General features: G+C 40.2%; 1 protein-coding gene across 1 annotated transcript in view; it reads right to left on the bottom strand.

The window, feature by feature from the left end:
• PTCH2 (patched 2) overlaps window positions 1-25,610 on the bottom strand; it is a 61,009-nt gene that overhangs the window by 1,510 nt on the left and 33,889 nt on the right. The window contains exons 6-22 of the mRNA XM_070939605.1: window positions 19,063-19,258; window positions 15,602-15,723; window positions 14,218-14,365; window positions 13,377-13,508; window positions 13,102-13,257; window positions 12,284-12,376; window positions 12,046-12,171; window positions 11,471-11,589; window positions 10,676-11,078; window positions 9,477-9,789; window positions 8,486-8,628; window positions 8,047-8,227; window positions 7,539-7,822; window positions 6,050-6,187; window positions 4,947-5,089; window positions 4,164-4,263; window positions 1,371-1,619 (exon numbers count right to left, since the gene is read on the bottom strand). Of these exons, the coding sequence (XP_070795706.1) occupies window positions 1,371-1,619; window positions 4,164-4,263; window positions 4,947-5,089; window positions 6,050-6,187; window positions 7,539-7,822; window positions 8,047-8,227; window positions 8,486-8,628; window positions 9,477-9,789; window positions 10,676-11,078; window positions 11,471-11,589; window positions 12,046-12,171; window positions 12,284-12,376; window positions 13,102-13,257; window positions 13,377-13,508; window positions 14,218-14,365; window positions 15,602-15,723; window positions 19,063-19,258 (3,046 nt within the window). The remainder of the gene's footprint in view (window positions 1-1,370; window positions 1,620-4,163; window positions 4,264-4,946; window positions 5,090-6,049; window positions 6,188-7,538; window positions 7,823-8,046; window positions 8,228-8,485; window positions 8,629-9,476; window positions 9,790-10,675; window positions 11,079-11,470; window positions 11,590-12,045; window positions 12,172-12,283; window positions 12,377-13,101; window positions 13,258-13,376; window positions 13,509-14,217; window positions 14,366-15,601; window positions 15,724-19,062; window positions 19,259-25,610) is intronic.

Here is a 25,610-nt window from a genome sequence, read left to right as displayed (position 1 = left end):
CGAGGGAAACCTTTACCTTTTTATTATCATCTGATGGGGTCTTCATTGAAAAGTGTCTAACTCCATAACCCACCAGAAAACAACCATTACAACCTACAAAAAGGACAATACTACTGTATATATCAAAAACATATCCAAGACAACTAGCAGACTTTCACAACTGTTCAGCATCACTGTAGCATGCAAGCCAACAACATCCCTCTAAAACATTTTAAGCAAATCAGAAAACTCAGTAACCAGAGAGGGAAAAAACCAGGTATCGTCACCAATATATGATGTAAAGACTGTAATTGCCATTGTGTAGAACAGACAAATAAAAGACTGGCAGACCATATCTACCTACACCAATTGGCTATCCGTAGACAAAATGAAATCTTAACACATGGATACACTCAACCACAGATTCAACTGAGAAATGGTTAATGTTTTAGATCAATCCAAATCCAAAAATGCTAGAGAAAGTCTGGAAGCTTGCCATTCAAATAAACCAGCCATCAGTAGATACATAGAAATAAACCCTGTTTGCATATAATTTAAAGGATGCATTGAGAAAACAAGGAAGGAAATAAAGAGCCCAGAATACATCTCCCCCGCCTGCCCACCCCCCCACACACCCCAATATCCAGATAAGCAGGAAACTGCACCAGATAAACCCTTGGGGAGAAAATGATATCCTAATAAAAAAAAATCGAGGAAGCAAAGACTGGCAGGGCAAATGACTATATATAAGCACCCAGCAAACTTTAGTCTCCCTTGCACTAATGATTTTACCTAGCCTGGTAATTAAATGTCTACAAGAAAACAACCAAGCTCAGAGAATATCAATAACTGAACAGTTCAGTCCTGAATTACATATCATCTTTTCTGTTGGCTCTTATCCACTTCACATAGAAATATAAGGGGTAAAACATTCTAAAGCAGCAATCCCCAGCTTTTGTGGCTTGGGGGGGGAGGGGAGGAGAACCAGGTCGCGTGAGTAGCTGGCCGGCATGCATGCACAACTCCATTTGCATGAGCAGCAGGCTGGTGCGCATGCACACGAATGTGCACCCCCCTCATCCTATTGCTTGTGCAAGGTGAGTGGCATGTGCACCTGTGCTCGCTGGCCCGCCATTCATGGCCTTGTGGCAAATAGGCCATGGCCCGGCAGTGGGCCATGGCCCAGGGTTTGGGGATCCCTGTCCTAGAACATTAGAGACCAAAAAAATCAACAATCCCAGTTTTGATTTTGTCCCTCCTCCAATTAATTAAAGAAAATATGCTCTTATTGGAGCTGCAATCTAGGAATCTTTGGTCTTCTCTTTCTATGAAATAACACCATCTAGCCAGAAAAACAAAGTTGGTTGTTTTGGGCCCTGACTGATACTTACAGTGATTTGGGGAAAATTAGGACTTTTGCTGGCTTTGACCAAGATTTGTGATTGAGCTGGGGAGATGATATATGTGCTGCGGTCATCTTCACCAGTCTCTGATGCACTAACTGTCTCTGAGTAGTATTCTGAGTCTGAGGAGTCACCAAAAGCATTTCCATGTTGGCGAATGTAGAAGCTGTGATGGTTGATGGGCGGTGGGACAGGTGATGGTGTTGGCAAGCGGCTGCCATTATCTGCTGGTGTTACCTGTATGATGAAAAGAAAGAGATGTGTACAGAATAAGGGAACTAGCAAAAGTTCTCCAGCTGATGTGCTTTCAAATGTGACCCTGTAAGCAACCAGCTCAGTCTGGGGCAGGTGTCAGCAACCTGCGGCTCCAGAGCCACATGCGGCTCTTTGGGCCCTCTGCTGTGGCTCCCTGTTGGGTGATCCCACCATTGGCTGGGCCCACCCCTCGCCCTCCTCTCCCAGTCACTTCTCTCCTGGTCTGAAAAGGTAAGAGCAACAGCAGGTAATGGAGAAGCGGCTGTGACAGAGACAGAGAGATACAGAGAAAAGGGGGGTGGGGGAGAGAGAGAGAGATAGAAAAATACAGAGAGGGAGTCATGTGACTGGTAGAAGTGAGTGATGTGGAGTTGGCCATGCCCACCCAGGTTTTGTGGCTCCTGGTGTTTTCTTTTCTGTGGGAAACGGGTCCAAATGGCTCTTTGAGCGTTTAAGGTTGCAGACCCCTAGTCTGGGGTCATTCCAGAATTGCTTAAAAGTTCTTATATCTGAAGAGCACTTAACTGAAAAAGGCAACTCTATTATCTGTGTATAGCAAATAGTAAATCACAGCTGACATATTTGCTGTTAATTTTATTCATCTAAGTTGGCACTTCTGATAAGAAAATGACATAAGACCCCTACGGTGAAATAGTGCAGATCAGAACATCTATATCCCATTATATTGTTTTCTCAAGGAATCACAAACTTGGAAGGAGTCCAATTGCCTGAGTGCAGGAATCCTGGTGCAGGAATCCAGATTAAAGCACTCATATTAAACTTCTGTGTGAACATATTCAGGAAGGAAAGCTTGCCTTCTCTTTGGGGGATTGATTCTACTGTAGAACTGCTCTTTCTGCAAATAATTATTTTTTAAGATTCAACCTTACTCTACATCATTATTCTGTGGGTAGCAGAGAACAGTTCTCAGTCAACAGGTACTTAAAAGTGTAATTATATCTATGACTCACATAATCTATGTGTTAAGGCGAAAAATTGCCAGTTCCTTTATCCCTTCCTTAAAATATTTGATTTTGAGATCTGGAATAACTTTTGTTGCTCTTGTCTGCACTGGTTCCAAATTTTTGCAAATTTTTCTTAAAATAAGGTGGCCAGAATTAAATTCATGGTGAATTCTGACAATGCAAAATATAACAGAGCAATTCCTTCTTTTCCCCCCTGATTTAGGCTACAAAAACCAGAAATTAAGCTTCAATTGGTGCAGTCCAAAATTTAATAGTTAGTCAATCACTTTGTTGAAATCAAAGCATGGAGAGCAAACATAATGGAATATATATTCCTCTTCTCTGAGAAAACTGACTCTGCCATTTTTTTACTTATCTATCTTTATGAGCAGCTTTTCTCCCCTTCCTTTTATTTTGAAGAGAAGAATCTATTTGAAGAAGCCATTACAGGGTCAGAAAAAGGAGTTTTTTTTATTGTTATAGTTCTTAACATCCCTCAACTATCTCAGCTCAATCTGAGCTTTAGTTTTAAGATACTACAGATAGTCCTCAATTATGACCACAATTAGGACTGGGATTTTTGATTGCTAAGTGATGTGGTTATTAAGCGAGCCATCAAAGGACCAGACTCGATTTTACAACCATGGTTGCTAAGTGAATCACATGGTTGTTAATAGTTAAACAAATCCAGCTTCTGCAATTGATTTTGCTTGTTGGAAGCCAGCTGAGAATGTCACAAATTACAATCAAGTGACTACATGATGCTGTAATGGTCGTAAATGCAAGCTGGCTGCTGAGCGACCAAAGTGCAACCAGGTGACTGCAGAGATGGTAGGTTGGATGGAGTTGTAACTTTGAGAAGGGCTTGTATGTCACTTTTTCTAAGGCTGTTGTAACTTTGAACCATCATTAAACAAATGGTTGTTATGTCAAGGACTATCTGTATAGCTTCAATTCAGATAGATAGATAGATAGATAGATAGATAGATAGATAGATAGATAGATAGAAGATAGATAGATGATAGAAGGATAGATAGATTCAAGCTATCTCTTTTCATCTCGTACATGTGACCTGCCTCATTTTCAGATCTTTCCTGAAGTTTTTCTTTGGCTGCTTAGGTTCCTTCATATACCTCTCCCCCTCCCCATTATAATTGTTTGTAATGTGTTTTAGTATCTCAGTCTAGGAATTCCTACCTACTTTTTGACTTCCTTGTCATGTTACTAAGTTTTTGTCCATGGAATCCCTACTTATTATTGTTCAGATCTTATGTTTTGCTTTCTTAAAGTTCAAAGTATGTGTCTGACTATATTTGATAATAATTTCCCTTAATATTAAAACTTTCATAATTATACAGCAAACCCTGAAAGGTATTGATGGTAAAAGAAAAAAAAAAACCCTGATCTCCAATTTACTTATTGATAATGATTTCCCATAGTACCTGGACAGTCTCTTAACAAAATCTGCCAATAGGATTCTGAATCCTTTGTTCTTTTTTATGTATTAAGGTTTTTTTAATGTATCTTGGAACAAGCTATTCGGGAACAGAAGATCACTTACCTCTGCAGGTGGTCCAATAATAGAAAGTAGTACAGGCAATAGTACCAGGCCATTAAGTAGCCCCAGAATAGTCAGGATAGTAAGCACGGCAAAGAAATATCTGGAATGGAAGATGGAAATTAGTAATTGGTGCATATTTGGTTAATCTGCCCATAATAAAACCTTAATTGCTAGATTCAGTAGTTGTTCCTATTTTCCTTCTCCATTCTGGAGCTAAAACACAATATGTAGGTTCACATGTCATGCTAAATCGTAAGCAAACAAATCACATAATTGATTAGTGCAATGTACGAACTTAGCCAGGGGTACAGAAAGGCATTTATCCAGAAGGTAGTTGTAAGCCTCACTAGGTAGACCAGACCAGGAAATCAACTGCACAGGAAGTTAAAAGCTAAAACTGCTTTTATTGAGAATGGCTATAGTAGAGGAATCTTGCAAGTCTAATTGCACTGCATCAACAACTCCTTCCTATACTCTGGTGAATCAGGGAATCTACCTGAATCTCTTTGGTTAGTTAACTCCTTGGACTTATTCAACTGGAACACATTACTGAAATTCCCCACTATCCATCGGGGGGGGGGAAAAAAAACGCCTTCTCTTACTTGATACCCTAAGATATGGATCAGCAGTTTCAAGCTGTTGGTGACATACCCCAGAAAGCCATAAAAAGTGTAGGGCTTTGAGACTATCATAGGTCATTTGCCATTTTGTTTGAATATATCCAGATAATCAATCTAATATACACATATACGTATTTAATAAATGGAAAAGAAAGAACTGTACCTCAGAATGAAATCAAATTCTGAGCCTGCCAACATAAGTACACCAAGCAGAGTGGAAACAGCACCATCCATTACAGGGGCAAACATGTGCTCTAAAGCCACAGTGGAGCGCAGGTTCCGGCTGCCAATGGCGGTGAGAAACCCCTGAAAATAGATTAACAGTCAGAAACATACCTAAAAAGGATACCTTTCAGCCACTCTTAGAGACTACTAACTACATAGATGCTGATGGGATCTAATTGGCTGAATTACTGGAACAGTTCTTGTGCATAGAGCCAGCCAGGTACCATAGATGGGAGGGCAGAAAGCCTCACCTCGATATGACAGTTCTCGCTCTAGTCCTTTCAAAAGGAAAGTACCTTCTAATATAAAATAATCCACAAAGATAGCCAACTAGAAAGTCATGCATTATAAATTAGAGTAGATTACTTTCTATGCTAACCATCCATATTAATTAAAGAGTACAAGAGAGTACAAATCAGTGGTGGGTTTCAAAAATTTATACTACCACTTCTGTGGGTGTGACTTGGTGGGCATGGCATGGCTTGGTGGGCATGGCAGGGGAAGAATACTGTAAAATCTCCATTCCTTCCCCACTCCAGGGGAAGGTTACTGCAAAATCCCCATTTCCTCCCAATCAGCTGGGACTTGGGAGACAGAGAATAGATGGGGGTGGGGCCAGTGGTGGTATTGACTGGTTCTCGGAACTACTCAAAATTTCTGCTACCCGTTCTCCAGAACTGGTCAGAACCTGCTAAAACCCACCTCTGGTACAAATCCATTCTAAACTATGAAACTAGTTCATTGGTCCTATTCTTTTCAGTCTGGATAAATAGTTTATTTTTTTTAAAAAAGCATGTATCCGCAAAGTTTAATGATATTAAAATACTTTAACTTGGTTACCCAATTAATGCATAACCTAACTAGCAGGTTAGCTTTGGTCAGCACACTAGCTACAACCAGCTTAAAAGCGTACTAAGCTTAAAGCTAATCAAGCTTACCGTGTTGTATAATTGAGCCACTAGCATAGTTAAGCATGTTAGGTCATCACAAGCCATTAAGTCTTATAGCAACGCAAACGTTCTTATGGGGCATCTTACTTACCAGAGCTACATGTACAGTAAATTCCACGCCAATGCCTACAGAAGCAATTAGGATGACAACAGGGATTGCACTCAGTTTGATGCCCATCAAGCCCATGATGCCAAAAAGCTCAACTGTCATCATTGCCAAAACAAATACCTAGATATGAAAGAAATCACCCTGAGTACAGCATTTAAAACAAGCAAACCCAATGGGAAAACAGAATGCTTATGAACACAAAGCCACAATCTATGATGCATGAATAATGTTTCTTGCAGAAAATTTGGAGCTGCTAAAGGTTTAAACACATATTCGGAATATAGAAGGAATTGTCTATAGCAGCTATCTGTACTCTAAAAAAGAAAATTAAATGTGTGCACCCTTATGTTGTTTAGCTATTATGTTTTTAATATCCTTTATATAATAGATGCTCTTAATTACCAATATATGTTCCATATCGTTATGGATATTAATAAACCATAAATATTAAAGCCCCAAATGTAACTATTATGATAATAGAGTAAGAAGCGTAAGAATAATGTGAGGAATTTTATGAGGAATAACCTCACAGAGTTGCTGTTGTGGGGAAAATAAGAGGCGGAAAGAATATTATGTATATTGCTGCCTTGAGTTACTTATAAAGTAATAAAGGCAGGATAAAAATCTAATCAATGCATCTAACAGGCTAGATAATGAGTACTTAAAATTCACTGTCAGCCATTAATCTTCCATAAACAGATTATCTGCTGAATTGTTAATATGATACAATGCAATATTTTTTAAAAAATAACAATTACTTCTTAAGCAAGACAAAGCAAGAACATTAGTACAAGGCTGCAGATAGACATCCATCTATAATAATGGTTGAGGAGAAAAGTGCAGTGTGCAAATTTCTATTAAAGTGGATCAGCATATAACACATCAGTTGTAAATAAACTATATGTTAACTTAAACCTTTCAGAAGTATAGAGAGAAAACTGATGATAGAAATAGATTTGCTTTTTGTTGCAAAGATACAGGCTGATCCAAATTTTATATGGTAGCTGGTATAAAAGTATATTTGCATGTATGTGTGTGTACAATGTGAACAACCAAAATAATTATTTATTTTGCAACCAAAAGAAATTATGCAAACTACATCAACATATTTTCAGAATTATTGGAAAAATTGAGTATGTGAAGAATTGTAATTGTTTAGAATAATATTTTGGGATAAAAATTAAAGCGTTTTAGAGTATTGTATAGATGAGAATAAAAGAGGTTGAAGGGAAAGAGCAGTAGGGCATAGAAGGGGAATCATAGAAATAATAGAAGTCCTCTAATCTCAGGAAGCTTCACACAATTTAACCTAAATCTGTTTTTAACCTTGACCCAGGACTTACGAGTGCTAGAAATGATACTGATTTTGCAAAGCCAATTTGACAACATTATCTGCTACAGCAGATAATGTTTGAATATGGCAATTCAACATCTCTGTTCTTCCCAAATAATCATAAATGAAAATACTTACAATGATACTGGCAGTCCAAGGATTGAGTAGCAACAGCGTGCACACCAGAAATGTGCAGGCCAGCACAATGCTGATGGCTTGCAGAAGCCAGTGACGCAGGCCAATGTACTGCTCCCAGAAGAGGAATGGATATCCGCTGGGGTAGCTAAATACTCCATGTGTCTGGGCCACCTCATCACAGATGGCACGCACACTCTGGATAGCTGCCACGAAGTCTGATGTGTGTTGAAGGCCATTGAGGTAGAAGGGGAACTGAGCAAACTCCAGAGGCTGTGCAGCTGGGACTAGAGGAAGCAAAGGCAGCCATTAGGAAAAGTGACCTCCTGGCCCCCTCTTGTTTCTAGGCCCCAAGATTAATTATCCCCCTTTGCCCAACGCCCACCAAATTATGAAGTTAGGCAGATGATTCCATTTATGCAGCTTTATGGTATGACAGAATGGGACTTGGGTTGAAACACTGAAATGTGGTACAAAGCTGAATGGAAATGGAACTTTCTTAAATACTCACTTCGAAGATTTTCACCGGTAGCATCATATTTATCATGGATCCATTCTGGGGGTGGCGGATAGAAGTTGGCCTGGGAAGCAGCAAAACCAAGGGGGTCATTGCTCACCCACACTGTCAAGCAGATGTAAAATATATCAGGGGGAATGATCCCATTTTCATCAACCAGACGGCGAGTTGTCAACTGTGGGGCAGATGGAAAAATGAGGGAATTGAGCAGGATAAAATTAAAAGCTCCAATAGAATGCAGATCTTTCGTGTCCCTTCAAATCTTTATTTTCAAGAAACACCCTTCACATAACTGCCAGCAGGAAACACTCCTTTCCCTATATATATATGTTGCAGAAATTCTCTTCTTGCGGTTACTATATTATTCATTCTTATGGTTCATCTATCCACTTTCTTCTCTCTACCAACTTACTGAGTTAGTCTTAATGCTTACTTGATTTAAGTTGAAAGGCTCTTTCTTGTTGCCCGTCTGGATAAGGAGTTTATAAGCAAGAACTCCATCTTCCGAACCATTCCGATAATTTTCCCTGGTGATGTGCCCAGCTTCCCAGTCTTGATCAAAGGCTGCCTGTAGATCTGACATTCAGAGTGTAAAATTAAATGAGAGCTCTACAAGAGATCTGTACATATTTAGCACCTCCCCTCTTTGTACCATTGCTCTTATGTTTTATCACAATAATTTCGGCCAGATTGCATAGGAAAGGATTTACACAGTGAAGAGAAACTGACTTTGAACTCTTACACACACAGTATTTAATACAGTTAAGCAATTTAGGAATGTATGATTATTACCCAACAGTAATTACTGACAAATAAGAACAATACAATATGACTAATATCTGCATCCACAGATGTTTTAACAGTGGGAGAAAGAAGAAGGAAGACACTATTTTTCTAGCTTTCAAGAAAATATTCCAGCATGTATTCCTTAGGCTCCAGTTTCTGCATACAACAATACTAACGTTAACTTATAAGAACACAGTTTCAGTTCTAGAGGGTAGGAAATACTCTGTGATTGTGTATGCCCTATGTGGGTAGCAGGACATGCATACACTTCTGTGTACAAATAAACACTGCCAACCTACGTTTACCTCTGTGCAAAATGCAAACAACCAATTCCTATATGAAACACAGCTTTGATGGAAATGCTGTTGGGGTTAAAATGTCTACAGAAAGATCTGTTAGGGTTTCTGGTAGCCTAGAATACATCTTATCCTGAGTGCAGTTATGAATAGAGATTTGAACTTTTCTTCCCTGGACACATCTTGTTAAACAAAGTACAAAATCCTGGTTGCCCCTGAAATACCAGTAGGTTTATACTCAAAGCACCCTGCAACGAGAACTGGGAAACTTCCCTTTTGACACCTTTAGAGACAGAGATTGCAGTCTAAGAAAAGAGAATTGCTAAACAGAGATTAATTCACCTTGTAGCCAATCTCGGAAGTAGTGCAGCCACATCTTTGGCAACTGGCGGTTCTCCTCACGTACTACATACTGGATGGCAGCGAAGGCCTGATGCAGGCTGTAAAGAGCTTCCTGTGAGCTTGGGTAGTCAAAGCCTCCATTTGTTACCACAAACATGTTGTAAAAGGAGAAATACTTGAACTGAGCTGAAATGAAGGCATGCTCCTTTGTACCTCTTGGTACAATATCCGTCAGATACAGTCCATCATGTACCTTGGTTGTACCATAGAGGCTGAGACCCAGCAGGGCTAGGAATAGAGCTACCACAATTCCCTGAAAAAGTAGAGGGAAAAAGTGTCATGATGGGTGTCAACAAACAGTATCCCCTTTGCATAATCCAGTTTTTTCTCTTTTGTTTATCATAAGATTTGGCCCGTTTGGTTTTCTGGAAATTTTATATCCAGGGTTGGATGATAGGCCAAATGATGCTACTGGAAGCCTTGCCCCAGGTGCAATCAGTTATCAATGCAGGAGGAAGCGGACAGACAAGTTTTTGCATCTTATGCTGCCTAAAGGCAATGTATGGATGATAAAATGGAGGAAGCCATTGCTCCCCAGTTCATTCAATTCCAAGTACTTTTTCTATGTATGAGATGAAATAAAGTCATTGTAGCATCTCCTTCAGTACAGAGAATGGCTGTGGATGCGCCAGATGAAACATCTGGAATGTGCTTCTTACGTCTTGAATTATCTTTTTTTTAATGTTCCAGGAAGCGAGCTAGAAGAGCCTGCAGGTTGGCTATTCTTAATCCCCTGGTGGGAGATCCTGATGCCTCAATGAGTGGTGCAAATTGCCCTTCAAACCTAGCCATTTTATCTTAATTTACTCAGTTCCCATTTTGAACTGACTAGATGCACAAAGGACCCATATCTGCTATGATAAATATTTCCCTCTTGTGGGCTGACTTGGCAAGGCACAACTAACTCAGAGTTTGTTAGAAGCGCACAGTGAACACATTGTTTGCAAAGGAACACAACTCTCATTTCCAGTTGGTTGAGATAGTCAGGGAAATTTAGTTTCCAACTGGCTTTACTCCTCGAATCGCAAATTTGTGTCCAGGATGATAGTATTTTTTTTCCTACACAGATCAAGATGCTCCCTTCCCCCCCCCTCCCCCCCAAAAAAAACCCCTCTTGAGAATGACTCTGTGCTGCCTACCTTAGTTTGGCTCTGCAGCAGGATGGGTGCATATCTGTCACGAGCAAAGCTGGAAAGGTTCCATCGACAAATCGGCAAGGGCACACATTCTTGGGCTCCTTTGCTTTCATCTAGCTGTGCCAGAAGATCCCGAGTGGAACTGGCAGGAGTGAAGATTTGTGAGCCCAGAGGATTGGCAGGAAGGAGAGTGGAGGGAGTGGTAAACACATGCTGTGTGGGTGGTAAAATAGTGACTACATGTCTCCCAGAGGAGTCACACTGAGTGAAGGCCTGCACAGTGGTAGTGATGTGTGTGCTGGTCGCCAGGGCTGGATGGCCATGGGGATAAGTGGGTGCGGTGTGGTTGTCATTCACATCAGCATATTCTTGCGGTTGGATCTGGATGACACGGGCAGAACAGAGGCTGTGGGGGGAAGAAATCATTGAAAGCTGTTACAGAAAAGGCAGGTACACAATTCTAGATTTTCATGATGTAAAGATACATTTCCTAGTTATGAACAGACATGATTTTCAGACTCCAGAATGAAGAGGAAGGGCAGCACTCTCCCAACAGTTTTAGATCCTGCATGTCAATTTTTAAACCTTTGTTGTTAAGAGATACATTTTTGACAGGAATAAAATTAATATATGGCTTTTGGTGGCTTTGACACTTTTCTGAGACCTGAATTTGATTTTCTTTGCTGTATCTAAGTGCTTTTTCAAATTATTCTCCTTTCTTAGAAGCCCGGTTTGTCAGAAAAAGTGTTAAGATTACTCAGAAAGATACTTGTCTTCACCCCACTCCTAAAACAGTACCTGTAGAAGCAGCAGAGAATATCAAGCCTCTTGCTTTCACGCCTGTGAAGATCCAAACTCAGAATGGCAGGAAAAATGAACAGCACCATGGCAAAGTTAAAAACAACCACTACTGCAGCCTGCAATAAACAAGCAGATTTTTCTTTTAAAAAAGCAAAGTTCTCATTGAAGATTCCAAGATCTTGATAATGGAATCTTTTATAAATATGACAATTGATTCTTCTACTACTAGTTGCCTTTAAGTGAATGGATCATTCTGCTTTCAAGAAGAGGCCAGAGATGCTAAGGGACAGCTGCACATGACTTTATGCATCTCATTTGCTCTTCTGTATAAGAGTTTTCTTCACAAATAGGCAGTCTGAGGGCCACACTATGAAATAGAAGGAGATATTCTACTCTCCACTGTAGTTCCATTCATAGCATCTAGATGCAGAATAAAGATTTGGCTCTTACGTAAAAGCAGGGAAAAGCAGTAGGGGATTTCACTTGTAGGTGACTTCTAAGGTCCTTTTCAACTTTAGGATACTATGATTCTATAAGCATATTGTATGAAAGCTGTTAGCAGAGGAGCTTACCTGTAGAGAGAAGGCACGCAATGCAGGGATAGGCACAAGGGCAGCCATGAAGAAGGCAATCATGTTATTGACAGATGTGAGTGCCACACTGGTGCCACTACGACGTAGGCATTCACCAGTTCGTTCCTGGGTAAGAAATGTAAAAATGACCAACACAAACTCAGAATGGATGGACAATAAAGCCTGAGGGTACAACTGGCGGTACACAGGATCTCAAAATCTAGACAGATATACTCACCTTGACAGGGACATGCTGACTAGTCTCTGTGAAGGCATGTGCTAGCAAGAACATGTCATCCACGCCAATGCCAAGGGCCAGGAAGGGCAGCACCTGTACAGGTCAGGATGGAAGTGTAACAAAAGGAACATGATCAGAACCTATCCAACTTTTGCAAAATTAAACATAGATCTTAGTCTATGCAGTAAAGGGAATGGCTTGAAGTAGACATTGGGAATCTTGATAAATGCTTAGTTGAGCTTTTGGGCTTAGGAATTAAAAGATGCTAATATTTTCTGTCCTTGCCTTAAACATTAGAATAGAGGTTTCATAGGCATATTTCTAAATGGGATGTAAAAGATCTGACCATAATCAAAGCCCTAGCTCTACATTTCCTCATACACCTCTAATGTGAAAGTAGTAGCCAAAAGGCTATAGACTTTTGAGAGCTGAAAGCAGTACGGGAATAATTCTGGAGCCCCAAGAGTAACCCCAAGTTTGAAATACTCTCTACAACTCAACATATTCATAATGCCATGGCTAGGATAATGGGCTAAATCCAACTGAATGTTTAATGTTGAAAAATCTTAACAGGCTGAATAGCAATAGCACTGAGATTTATATACTGTTTCATAGTGCTTTACAGCCTTCTCTAAGGGGTTTACAAAGTCAGCACATTGCCCCCAACAATCTGGGTCCTCATTTTACCAACCACAGAAGGATGGAAGGCTGAGTCAACCTTAAGCCAGTATAACTAATGTTGCAGAATAGGAAGGAAAGAAACAATGTAGAATGAAAGGTCACAGGAAATCTGGACCTCTCAAATGGGGGTAGTGTACCTGAGTGGTGGCTGCATTGAATGAAATTCCAAGCAAGGAGCAAAGTCCAAGTCCTGCTGCTACTGAAAGGGCAACTAGGAGAACCCCAGCCAGGCCCACAGCACCCTGAGATTTGGAGCAGTCCCACCGCAGCAGGGTGACGCAAGCATACGCTAGCTGCAAGGAGATGAAAACGGAAATCGTAAGGGTAAGAGTAGGAATGGGAAAAGTATTCATTGTCCATAATTATAGTGAAACAAATAAGGAGGGGAAGATGGAAAGAAGCTGCTACACACCATTAGCAGGTAACCACCAGCCACACGGATGGCACTCACATCTGAAAAGGACTTCATGATATCGCTGAGTGTGGTGGTAGAGAAGGCATGAATAGTCTGTGAATAATTTGAAGGCAGAGATTCCTGGGCCACCTGGAAAGAGACAAAATTGGTAAGAGAATGCAAGAAAAACATCTAAGAAAACATTTGTACGGTTTTGCCAACATTCATATAATAAAAAAATCTTTCTCACAGATATGCCCAGCATGCTCCTAGGGAAAGCATATGCTCACAAACAACCGATTGCTCAATTAACTAATCGTCTTGCACAAAAACTGAAGCATTTCTAGAAAAAAAAAAATCTGCCTCAATCATCCTCTTACTTGGCATGCCAATTATGTCCATCCTAGAATCCATTCAAGTACAATAAATCTCTTGCCGATACTTTCTGTACGGTCCCTATTTGGCCAAGCATTTTGTATCACTAGATAAAAGTGATCACTAGACATCATGATATGATGTCAAAGAGATTTTTAAGCATGGTTCAGCTTGTATGTTGCCACACATATCATATATTCAAATCTTAGCCTGGGCAATAATTTGTGTTTTTTTTTTCTTGTTAAAGAAAGAAGTCTGCTTAGCAGTATTTACAAGCAGTCATGCCAAGCAGTCAGAAATAATTTATGTTTATAAGCAAATATTGAACATAGCTTTGCATGATATATAATCCCCCCTCACTGACACACATTTGTGCCTCGTTCTGCATGCCGCTTTTCAACTCTCATTCCATACTTGCATCAAGCAGCCCACATCGAGTAGCACATCAGTGCCACTGCCAGAAATAGCCCTATTGGCACCTCACCTCAACGAATTCCCGCTGCCAAGCCTCCAGCACAGCGGCAGCCTTCTCCTCGCTCCAGCTGATATCATGTATCTCGTAGTCATCCCGGTAGTGTTCATAAAGTTGTCGTGGGCTCATCAGCAGGAACATGCTTTGCAGGGCTTCAGCTCTGGAGAAAGAGAAGCGGGCTTAGAGACCCCCTTCTTCTGCCCAAACTCTGCAGCCAAAGCATTCTACCCAGTCTGAGGTAGAAAACAGCTCTTTCAGAAGTTTATTTTCAGCATTTCCTTCAGCCCAAGCAAATGCTCCATATACACATTCTAAACTTAATGCAAAATGAATGATGCTGTAATGTCCTCCAGGTTTCATTGGAAACAGGTTGGCTACTGCTCCAAGAAAACCCATCCAAAAACACAAACCTTCTTCATGTACTGAAAGAGACATGAATGTTTACTTTCTAGAATATCTTGTACTTGCATCTAAACCTTTGAAAAGAAGTGAGCACGCTTTATACTTCTTAGTTGCTTTGTTGCATTTATTATTTTTAAAATGAAAGCAGCTATTTTTCTTCTCATCAGCAATCTTTATCTTTCACCATTTGTCTACCACCCTTTTACCTTGCCAGACATGAAAGAGTTCCGGGACAGAGGCATCCATAATAATTTCTTTCTACATGCAGAATGTATGAGAAAATTCAGTAATGATTCTGATCGCACCAGGATGTGAAATGTGTCCTTCTATACTTAAGTAGGAGTAATCTGGCCAATAAATGGCTATGGACCCAGCATTGTACAAAGGATGACAAAGAGATTGGAAGAGGACCAAATTTCCAAAGTGATCTTGGTACGGGGAACAATTTTGAAGGTCAGATTCTGTTGAGAAGCTCATATTTGCCTATATTTGAGCTCCCTCTAGAATCTGCCGTTCAGATTAGTAAAAACAGGTGGTTAGTTTTAAGATAGCATCCACATTAAGTGGAAGGGGTTGGGGTGAGCAGTAGCTTCAGGAAGGAAGGGATAACAGCAGCCCAGGCTTCAGGGATCAACATAAATCCCATGGCTGAGAAATGCTTGCCAGTTGTTCCCGGGGTCAGACCATAGACATGCACCCATCACTCACAGAAATTGAAGCCTCAGAAGCATCAAGTTACATGCTGGCTCAGGGGCCAATATAGCACCATTCCAAAGTGTAGAGGAAGAAGAGTGAAGTCCACTCATTTCCCAGCGGCATGTCCTTCTTTTTGAGTTGAAAAACAAATGTACTGGATGGCACTGACCATCATCTTTAATTTTCCTCTGTGCAAAGGGAAGTCACCTGATCTGCAGGCACTCTCTCTTAGTTGCCACGTTTATTCCAAAACAGAAACCTTTTCCTAATATACAGAGGGACTCACAATCCAACTTACTTTTGCAGTTTTCCTTGAGGATCTTTTACTGTGCCCCCCAAGATGAGTTCCTCTTGCCAATGCATGTATTTCCGGGAGAAGCCATGGCAGCCACCTGTGAGTTCAGAAGGGATGTGTGGTTTCTGGCAGGAGCAAAAAGAAGAGAACGCAAAGTGAGTATGCTATCAAAAAGTTTTCCATAGTAAGCAACAACTCTCTCTTCTAGCTCTTGAAAGCTGAGAAACTACAATCATTGAATCCCCCAGGAACCCTGTTTTGCTTAAGCCTGATTATTTACTACAAGTGTGCACAAACTGGTTAACTATGGCAAACAAGGGTAAATGTTGCTCTTTGGCAAATGTCAGATCCAAAATAAACCAAGAAATTATGAAAGGCAACAAAACCTACAAGAAAAATATCAAGCTGGGTTTATAAGAGAGCAAAAGTGTTGTAGTTTTATATATTAAGTACTAATTTATTTCCTAACAAGAAATTAGGCTAATTAGCTTACTTAACAAGGCAAATTAGACTGAAAGTCTAGGGCTATCTGTTCCAGTGTTATTCCATGAGCCTTTTGGATGAGTGGGGATTTGAATCTGTTTGCCAAAAAGACCTTCTAAAACCACACTGTTCATACTTTAATGTATTTCTATCTATTCCATCTGCTTGGAGGTTTTCCATACATCAGCTATGAAAACAACAGAGCATTTGATCGGACGAACAAACAAATCCAAGTAAATGAGCATAGATGGATTATATCTATCAAAATAAAGAAATATAAAAAGTTCCCAATGATCAACATGAATCATTCTACTCCACAGAAGCATTCTAGTTTTCTATGGCTGTGAAAACTGAGCAAACACATGCCGATTGTATTTGGTCAGGAATCATTCTAAATATAAAATCCTCTTTCTCTCTGTGTTTGTGCACACATACACACAGCCTCAGATGCTTGACCACTGACACTTTGGGGATTTCTTTCAGACCTAAAGGCATATCTTTCCTTTTTTTCTGTGGTGGAAAAAAAGGGAAACTGGATAGCCATAATGATAACAGTCTTCAAGCCAGGAAATGTGGAATTATGGCTGCAATCCCACCCTCCCACTCCCTCAGCCGGTCCTCCGTCACATGGCTCCCAGTCTCTGTGTGCACGTCTGTGTCCACAGGCTGCTCCCTCCTCCTCTGTTTTCCAAACGCTGCCATGCTGCCATCTGTTCTCGGACACATTCCAACCCTGACCACCTGCTGGTCAGCACTTGCACTACGTCTGCCTGAATCAGCACTATCAGTCCAGCCTGAGCCTCCTTGGCACAGGGCCATGCATTCCGCTTCTTTTATTTGGCCTCCCCATACCTTGAATAAGAAGGGCAAAGCTAATGAAATGGGGGACCCCACAGTTAGTTGAGTCTGTTTGGCCACACATAGCCTGAAAACATGTCTCTGGCCTTCAAGAAACTACCATATGGTTTCATACGAACATATATACATATGACGACGAAGTTTGTAAGTTCGTCTCCTTGACTCTCTCCTCCACTCAACCAAGAGAATCATCTTTCCTTAAAGCCAATCCCTTTCATTTTTACACATTTAACTTAGTGTGTACTTGCAGTCATCTTGTACCAAATAGCTATGAATGAAAGAAAAATAACCCCAATCTTTTATTTGGATAATTTATTTTAATCAGTTTTTTTTTTAATTTGATTTATATGCCGCCCTTCTCTGGAGACTCAGGGCGGCTTACAGTGCATTAAGCAATAGCCTTCATACTTTTGTATATTTATACAAAGTCAGCTTATTGCCCCCACAAACTGGGTCCTCAATTTACCTACCTTAGAAAGGATGGAAGGATGAGTCAACCTTGAGCCTGGCAAGATTCAAACTTACTTTAATTGCAGACAGCTGGTGTTAAATTACAGTGCTTCTGTCTGTTGAGCTAAACCAGGCTCATTGATTGTTGATTATTCTTACTCATTTTTCCTTTATTTATCAAAAGAGTGCCAATTTTCAACTTCTTGCTACTAATTTATAGGAGCCTAAATTCTAAATTCTAAATTTCTAAATTCTTTGCACTGATGGCAACTTTTGCATCCTTTCCATAAAGTATTCTATATTCTTTTTCAGTATGGTCTGTAATATTATAATGATGTACCCTTTGTTTTCCTTTTTTAAAAATTATTAACTGGATCATTATAGAAATTCAGCATTGTTAATATCTTGCTGTATCTTGTCAAATACAGTCATATTGGAAAATAAGCAAAATATTACTTGGAACAGTAAACTATTTGCTGAAATCACAATAAAAATAATGGCAATGGCTTTCCAAGATTAGCTGCATGTATAAGAATATTAGGACTATGGGGAAGTCAGATTTAAAAAGAGATAATAGAAGCTGATTATTGCGCATTATAACATTGGCTTATCTAGCCCAATTTGATACAATTCTGGATTCTGTACTGAATGCTTTTGGCATAGTCTTGCACTTAATATGCAATGCTAAATATCAGAAAATGATAATATTACAAAAGAAACAAAAAATTAAAGATTTATAATAAAAATTATTACTGAAATTGGAGAAACAGAGAATAAAAATCAGTATTTGATAAATGCTTAAAAATTATCTTTATATATTGTCAAAATACAGGGATGTTAGCCTGGTTGAATATAAGTGTCACTTTTAAAACAGATTTCCCCATAGTGACGATCCTCTCAACCGCAGCTTCTCATGAGCAAAATCAATTTAGATTGGGGAAAACAACATAGGAAAATGGTTTAAATAGACGAACAATCAAGAAATAAGCAATACAGAGGTGGGTTTCAGCAGGTTCTGACCAGTTCTGGAGAACCGGTAGCGGAAATTTTGAGTAGTTCAGAGAACTGGTAGTAAAAATTCTGACTGGCCCCGCCTCCATCTATTCTCTGCCTCCCAAATCCCAGCTGATAGGGAGGAAATGGGGATTTTGCAGTAACCTTCCCCTGGATTGGGGAGGGAATGGAAATTTTACAGTATCTTTCCCCTGCCACGCCCACCAAGCTATGCCATGCCCACCAAGCCACACCTGCAGAACCGGTAGTAAAAATTTTTGAAACCCACCACTGAAGCAATACCCCACTCAAAGAACTGCCATACAAGCTAACAGTAAACAGCTCAACAGAAGAACCTCCAAGATTTACTTCCACCAACACTGACAGGGCAAGCACTAGAATATAAATGGAGAGCAAACTCTACTCCTTACTACCACTGATGATGTTACCTAGTTTGGGTAACGAAACAACTGCAAGAAAACAACCAATCTCAGAGAGCATCAAGAATCCCTCACTTCAATCCTGAGCAACAAATATTCTCCTTTAATGGATTAAATATCCCTCTGCCAAAGCCCAACTCCCGCTCCTCTTTCAGCAAATTACTTTAAACTTAAACTTTGAAAAAAAAATCAGGTTGGCTCTTATTCTCATAAATGCACCGTAAATTGGGGTAAACTCACCTTCTGGCTTTGGCTGTTGGGAGCACTAGGAGGACACTCAGGGTCAAAAGGATCAAGGCAAGGCCGCTCCATATAGGCCTGGCCAACCTCTGCCTTATCCAACATCTCCTTGAATCCTTCCAGTGAGGCAAATTGACCCAGTTCCTCCATCAATTGAATAGGATCTAAGTTAGTCCACTGAATATCCCGCCGGCCCCTGTAGAGACAAAATGCTGTAGATTAATAGAATTCAAAATATCAATTGGTCCTACATACTGATATCGCTTAAAGTGGTGATATCTCTTATACGCATGCCCACCTTTTAAATCTCTCCAACCCTCAAAGCCACATCCACTCTGGCTGGTTCTGGACACCCAAAAAGAGGTACTTAAAGGTGTACAGTCATGAATAATTTCTCCTGCTCATGTGGGAGAATTCTATTTTAGGAATCTGAAAGTTTTAGAACTGAAAAAAAGAGTTTTGAAAAATAGAAAAACAATAAATGTCCACTGAGGATGTGTGTGATCAAGACCTGGAGTACTAATTAACTCTTGGGATTAAAAAATACCCAGAGCTGGGAATGGGACTAAAAATAGAGTGGAGTTATTAGAATTTTGAATGAGAAGCATTTCACACTACAACCTTGTGCTGGAAATCTTTTTGCATTCCTTCTATTTATCCTTTTCTTGCGGTGAAAAAGTCATAAAAATGTTACAGGGTTAAACTTTAAGTAGCTCTTTGCCTTTATTGCCTCTAACTCCCTTATAAGAGTTGCTACTGATTTTATTCCAAAATTGCTGATCTTAATTGCATGGTTGGATTTTAAGGAACATTTTTAATCCTTTGTCATAAAGGAAAAATGCATTTTAAAATCCAATTATTGGAGTGTTTTGGTTTGTATTTTTGTGTGTGTGTGTGTGTGTGCAAAAACAGCAGCAGCAGCAGTCCACTAGGCCAGCTATTATTCCAAAGAGAGTTCAGCTAAGAGGAAGCTGTAGAGGAGAACATAATTGCCTTGACTGGCTGCAAAAGACTTATTTAGGGATAGGAGGGATTTGTGCAGGGTTTGAACAGGCCTTCATTCCCTTTGTCCCCATACGTTAACAGGATCAGGCATGCTGCTTTCCTTTTGCATGTGGCTTGGAGAGCCAGTTCTGAAGTACCGTATTTTTCGGACTATAAGACGCTCCAGACTATAAGACACACCTAGCTTTTGGGGAAGAAAACAAGGGGGGAAAAATCTGCCTCTGCCTCCCAGCAGTTTGCCTCCTTGCAGCAAACAGCAAACAGCCTGGTCAGCTTCAGCACAGCCTGATTTAGCACGAGCAGCTGATTAGGGGTTGGATCGGCCTCCTGGAATACTGACGATCAGCTGTTCCAGGCTGCGGGGATTGGCACCGCCTATTGCCGCCAAACAGGGCGCGTGGAAAATGGGACGCATGGAGGTAAAAAATGGGGTGTGCGCGGAGGCCAAAAATGGGGCATGCAGAGGCCAAAAATGGGATGCACGGTGGCGGTGATAGGCGGCAGCAGCAAGGAAGGCAGAGGCCAAAGGGTGGGGGCCGTCATGTGGAAGGGACTTTGGCAACATTCGCTCTATAAGAAGCACAGACATTTCCACCCACTTTTTTTTGGGGGGGGGAAGTGTGTCTTATAGTTCGAAAATATGATAATTGGACAGTGCCTCCCTGGCAGGACCAGAAAATGTAGTTATGCACAAGGACGAGAACATGAACCAATTACGCTTATTTGAAAGGAAAAAGAGAAATTTTCAACAGGAATGGAGAGGAAAGAGAAGAATTCTGCATAGAAGAAATGTTGTATATGTTCATCAAATGTATCTGTATATGGAAACTGCAGTAAGTATGGATAACCATACATTGGCCTCTATACACCCAGCATAATTATCCATATTTTTAGCAGTGGGGGCACCAGCAGACATAAACAGAACTGTTTGTTCCCTTCTACATCAGAATTCAAACAAATACTGACGGTATGTGATCTGAATGGGTCCCTGATATTGTCTAGGCCAAGATGGAAGATGTTATCTACACAATTCTGCTGATGTACTGATTATTCTAGTGGAGCCTTCCATAAATTGGTGTCCTGGATAATAGCTTCTGGAATTTGCCAAATAATAACTGTTGGATAGAAAAAGAGACTGTAAGTCCCACTACATCTAAACAGCACCAGGTTAGGAAGGCTGCCCCATTCATCACTAGTACCCTTATCCACTCCTGTCCTATTTCTGCTATGGGGCAACAGCTAAATCTATTGAAAAGCAACGAGAGGTGGTACAGCAACAACAACCCTTTTTGAATGATTTTTTTTTAAAGTATAATTTTTTTCCATACATCTCTTTCCCAGTAGAAGTAGTCCTGCACACGAAGCTTGGAAACAAATAGCTATTGGATTTCTGAGTCTGTAATAGTGTAATGGTATGTGGGAATGACCTTGGCAGACTGGGCCAAGAAATACTGCCTAGGAAACAATCAGATCAGATAAGAGGCAGCACAGTCTGCAGCTGGCTAGTGCGTGGGACAAGAATCTCAGAACACTCTCTCTAATTTCTTGGGGTGTAAAGGGGAGGGGGAAATTGTACTTTCAGACTTGCAAGATTCTGAAATCTTGCAAAACACACACACACACACACACACACACACACACACACATTTGTATATATACAGGTAGTCCTTAACTTATGACAACTGAGCCCAAAATTTCTGTTGCTAAGTGAGTTTTGCCCCATTTTACGATTTTTCTTGCCACAGTCATTAAGTGCATCACTGCAGTTGTTCATTTACTAACATAGTTGTTAAGTGAATCTGGATTCCCCATTGACTTTGCTGTCAGAAGGTCACAAAAGGGGATTGCATGACCCTGGGACACTGCAACCGTCATAAATATGAGTCACTTGCCAAGCACCTGAATTTTGATCAAGTGACCATGGAGATGCTGTAACAGTTGTAAGTGTGAAAAATGGTCATAATTAACTTTTTCTCAGTGCTGTTGTAACTTGAACAGTCACTAAATGAATTGCTATGAGTCGAGGACTACCTGTATATATTTTAACATTTTGGCACTGTAATATCAAAATATGTTCCTATTCAATAGCTGCCCAGCTGAAAGATGTTAGAGTTCATTTCTTTCTCATGCAAAGCTGGGAGCTTCATGTACGTTAACCTTCCACAATGTGGTGTCTGCCAGATGAATTGTGACTGCAGTTTTCAGAATGCTTAATCAGTGTGGCGTATCTGAAAGACTCCAGGTCAGGGAAGGTTGATGCAGATTCTCCAGGCCAGATTGTCTTGTCTGCTAGCCAACTTCTGCAAAAAAGTCAGTTCTTCTCCCTTCTGTTAGTTTGTTCAAAACAAACATAATCTCTCTTCAGAGCCTCCTAAAAAAGTGATTTTCTCTCCCTAATGAATTCTTTAGTGTTTTCCCTGCTTAAGGTTATTATGTAACTATATCATTTAACTTTGAGAATCAAAAGGAAAAGTGACAATATTATTAATAAACATTGATTATTAATAAATGTTTAATAAAACAGATTGGTGTTTTCTCAGATCTTCAACAAGAATAATGAAGAACGTCTTGAATTAATTTTTAATAGTAATGGATAAATACTAAACTCAAAGATGGGAAAATGAGGAAAACTCAGGCAGAGTAAATCTTGTCATGGTTTTGGCAGAATCACCCTCCAATCACTCATGAAATCTCAGATCCCAAGAAGTTTCCTCCTTGCTTGATTCCCACATTCCAAACAGCCCAGCTCTAGCTCCTAAAGAGAGCTTCTTTTATCTGCTGTTTCTTGCTTCACTGAGCCAAGTCCAGCCCTTTTGTTTTTCCATAGATTGCTGCCTTTTGTTCTCCGAATTTTCACTCCCTTTGCGTTAAAAGGAGAGGGGGGGGAAGACAGAGAGAGACCCTCAACTGAACTGAAGCGGAAGCTGGAGCAAAAGCTCCCCCATTTCAGACATTCAGAAGAAAAACTTTTGGGTATGTGTGTATGTGTGCGTGTGTAAAATATTTAAAGAGTAAGAAGTAGGATATAAGAAAGGTAAACTTGGAAACCGAAAGACAGGTGCAAAAACAAGGGAGCAAAGGTCCTATCCATTGTAGTGACTGAAAAGAACTAAACAGCCTGGTCAATTGTCCTTGTTGTACCAGAAGTGTAATACTTATGAAAATCTATTTTTTGTTAAACAAAAAAGGAAAGTTAAGGATATTGTAATCAGGTGGTTCCTCAAAATCCGACGCATGGTAACCAGTTTGAAAGAAATCCTGTTACATTCCTAGGGGTGAAGAATAAATCTCGTCTTGTTGACCCAAAAGAGCCAGTAATCATGTCATCCAGTGCAATGAAATCAGGTCCTGTTCTGCTTACCTTGGATTTGTGCTGCTACTGAGTTCAAGGGGAAAGCCTTGTACCTCCCCATAAGCCTTCTGGCAGTTGGATGCTGTAATCCCTCCCTCTTTCTGTTTTTGTTTTAGAAATCTGTTTTCTCCTCCTTTACTCACTCTCACTGTCCTCTTCCACTCAGCAGCAGACTGAATAAAGCTACTATTCCATTTGTTGGGCAACTTGGAGCTTTCAAAGTGTCATTAGCATGAGAATATGTGGTGTTGCCATTTGCTGACAAAGCATAAGTCTCTAGGGCCCCTTACAGACAAACACACTTGTAAACAGAAAGAATGCCGGTAATTGTCCCTGGCCCTCCCTCTCTCCCTCCCCCTCCCCTCCCCTCTAAAGGGCTGGTCTCCACAACTTCACTCTCCCCCTCCTTCATCTCCCATTTTGTACACCTTAATAGAAACATAATTACAAGGCAGCAGAAGTAATAAAACAAAGCAACTGAGCCCAGAAAATTTGGGGAGGGGACTGATGACAGCAAGTAGGTAAACCCAGCCCCGTTTGATTTGGAATGGGAACAGAGAGCAGACCTTGGGACCTTAGTCATGCTCTCAAAATATTTGACATAATATTTCTATGGTGTCACCCATTGATTGCTATCCTCCTGCATTGAAAGCAGGTGAAAAAGGCAAGTTATATTTCCCTTTCATGTTTTGTTTCATACAAAAAGAAGTTAACTAGAAGAGAGCTCTTCCCCTATCCAAAGTAATATTACAAAACATTTCTGCCTATGCCCTTGGTGTCGCATCATTCTTCAAGAGAGAGGATACTAAAAAGCTTTACTCCTGATATATCTGCCCTGAGATCACTCAGAATGACCACTGCTTCCTTATATAAGCAATGATCTTGAATACATTCTGTCATGTGGGTATCTAAATATCTTGAAGGCACCAGATGCAACGGGGGCCTTATCTAAAGTTGTCAAGCAAGCCAAGGAAGAAAACGATTATCAGACAAGAATCTTATGGTTATCTGTGCAGGAAATCAGTAAAGGACAAAATGTTTTCAAAGGAAAATTTTAAAAAGATCTCCTTTCCAATATCATCAGCTAGACTCTGCTCTACAGGCTGCCCAAACTAATCCAGCCTTTCCCCCCGTGGTGGGTTCCCCCGGTTTGGAACAGTTCGCAAGAACTGGTAGTAAAACCGGCAGGAGGCCCCGCCCACTGCCCCAGATGTCATCATTGGCGATCTGCGCATGCAGATTTTGCTTCGCTCGCACATGCGCGCAATCCCATTCCAAACCGGTAGTAAAGGTAAGTAGAATCTACCCCTGCTTTCCCCTAAGGTGTCCAGAATAATTGAGTTTGAATGTTGTGCCTGAACAGCACACTTAATTTATTAAGAGCAAATCTTTGCAATGCTCTCTTTATGTGTCTGTGAAAGCTCCCAATATCCTAGCCTCCAAATTTTAGCCTATGGCCATTCTTTATCATAAATATTCAATGAACCCTTCCCTTTTTAAATTAATGATCTTAGATCAGGTATGCTGTCCATCAGTATTGGGCATTACTAAGCAAATAGAACCCTGTAATACAGTAAACTAAGAACAGAAAATTCTATATTTAAATTTGTACTATTCATGAACCACCAGGGAAGTCTCCATTTCCTAATTAATTTTCAGTAATATACCCTTTAATATTAAAGTACAGACAGTAGCAGCTCACTGTTTAGAGGAGGAAGATAACAAGAAAGGGAGGAGACTAAGGGAAGTGGGTATAACAGAAAAATGGTATGCCGATAGCCAGCACCCTCACTAATCTTCACAATGACAGTGTGGAAGTAGATTGCATGGCAATTTCCTCTATGAAACTCTGATCATATAAGTTGGTTATCATCATTATTGTGATTATGTTAGGTAAATGCTTTAAGTGTTTAGGGAAAATGTTTCATAATACCGTGTTATGAATAATATCAGCAACAACCCTCTCCTTCTTTTTCCTTTACAGAAACTAGATTTTCCCAAACTTCTTAGCCTTGTCAATTAAGATTGAAGAGTTGGCTTCATATTTTAGCATGTGGTATAAATCCTATCAGTTTGGTTTCATTCTATTCAATAGACTGACGAAATGCAGAAAGGATCAATTAAGTAACCAAATTAAGTTTGTTGCAGAACCCAGCTCGTTTATTAGCTGAGGGATTCTTTAAAAGAAAAT

The sequence above is a fragment of the Pituophis catenifer genome, unplaced genomic scaffold (assembly GCF_029215685.1).
Source record: "Pituophis catenifer annectens isolate HBS135680 unplaced genomic scaffold, rPitCat1.0.hap2 SCAF_3, whole genome shotgun sequence".
In the NCBI taxonomy this organism is placed as follows: domain Eukaryota; kingdom Metazoa; phylum Chordata; class Lepidosauria; order Squamata; family Colubridae; genus Pituophis; species Pituophis catenifer.
This window is presented reverse-complemented; position numbering and strand designations above follow the sequence as displayed.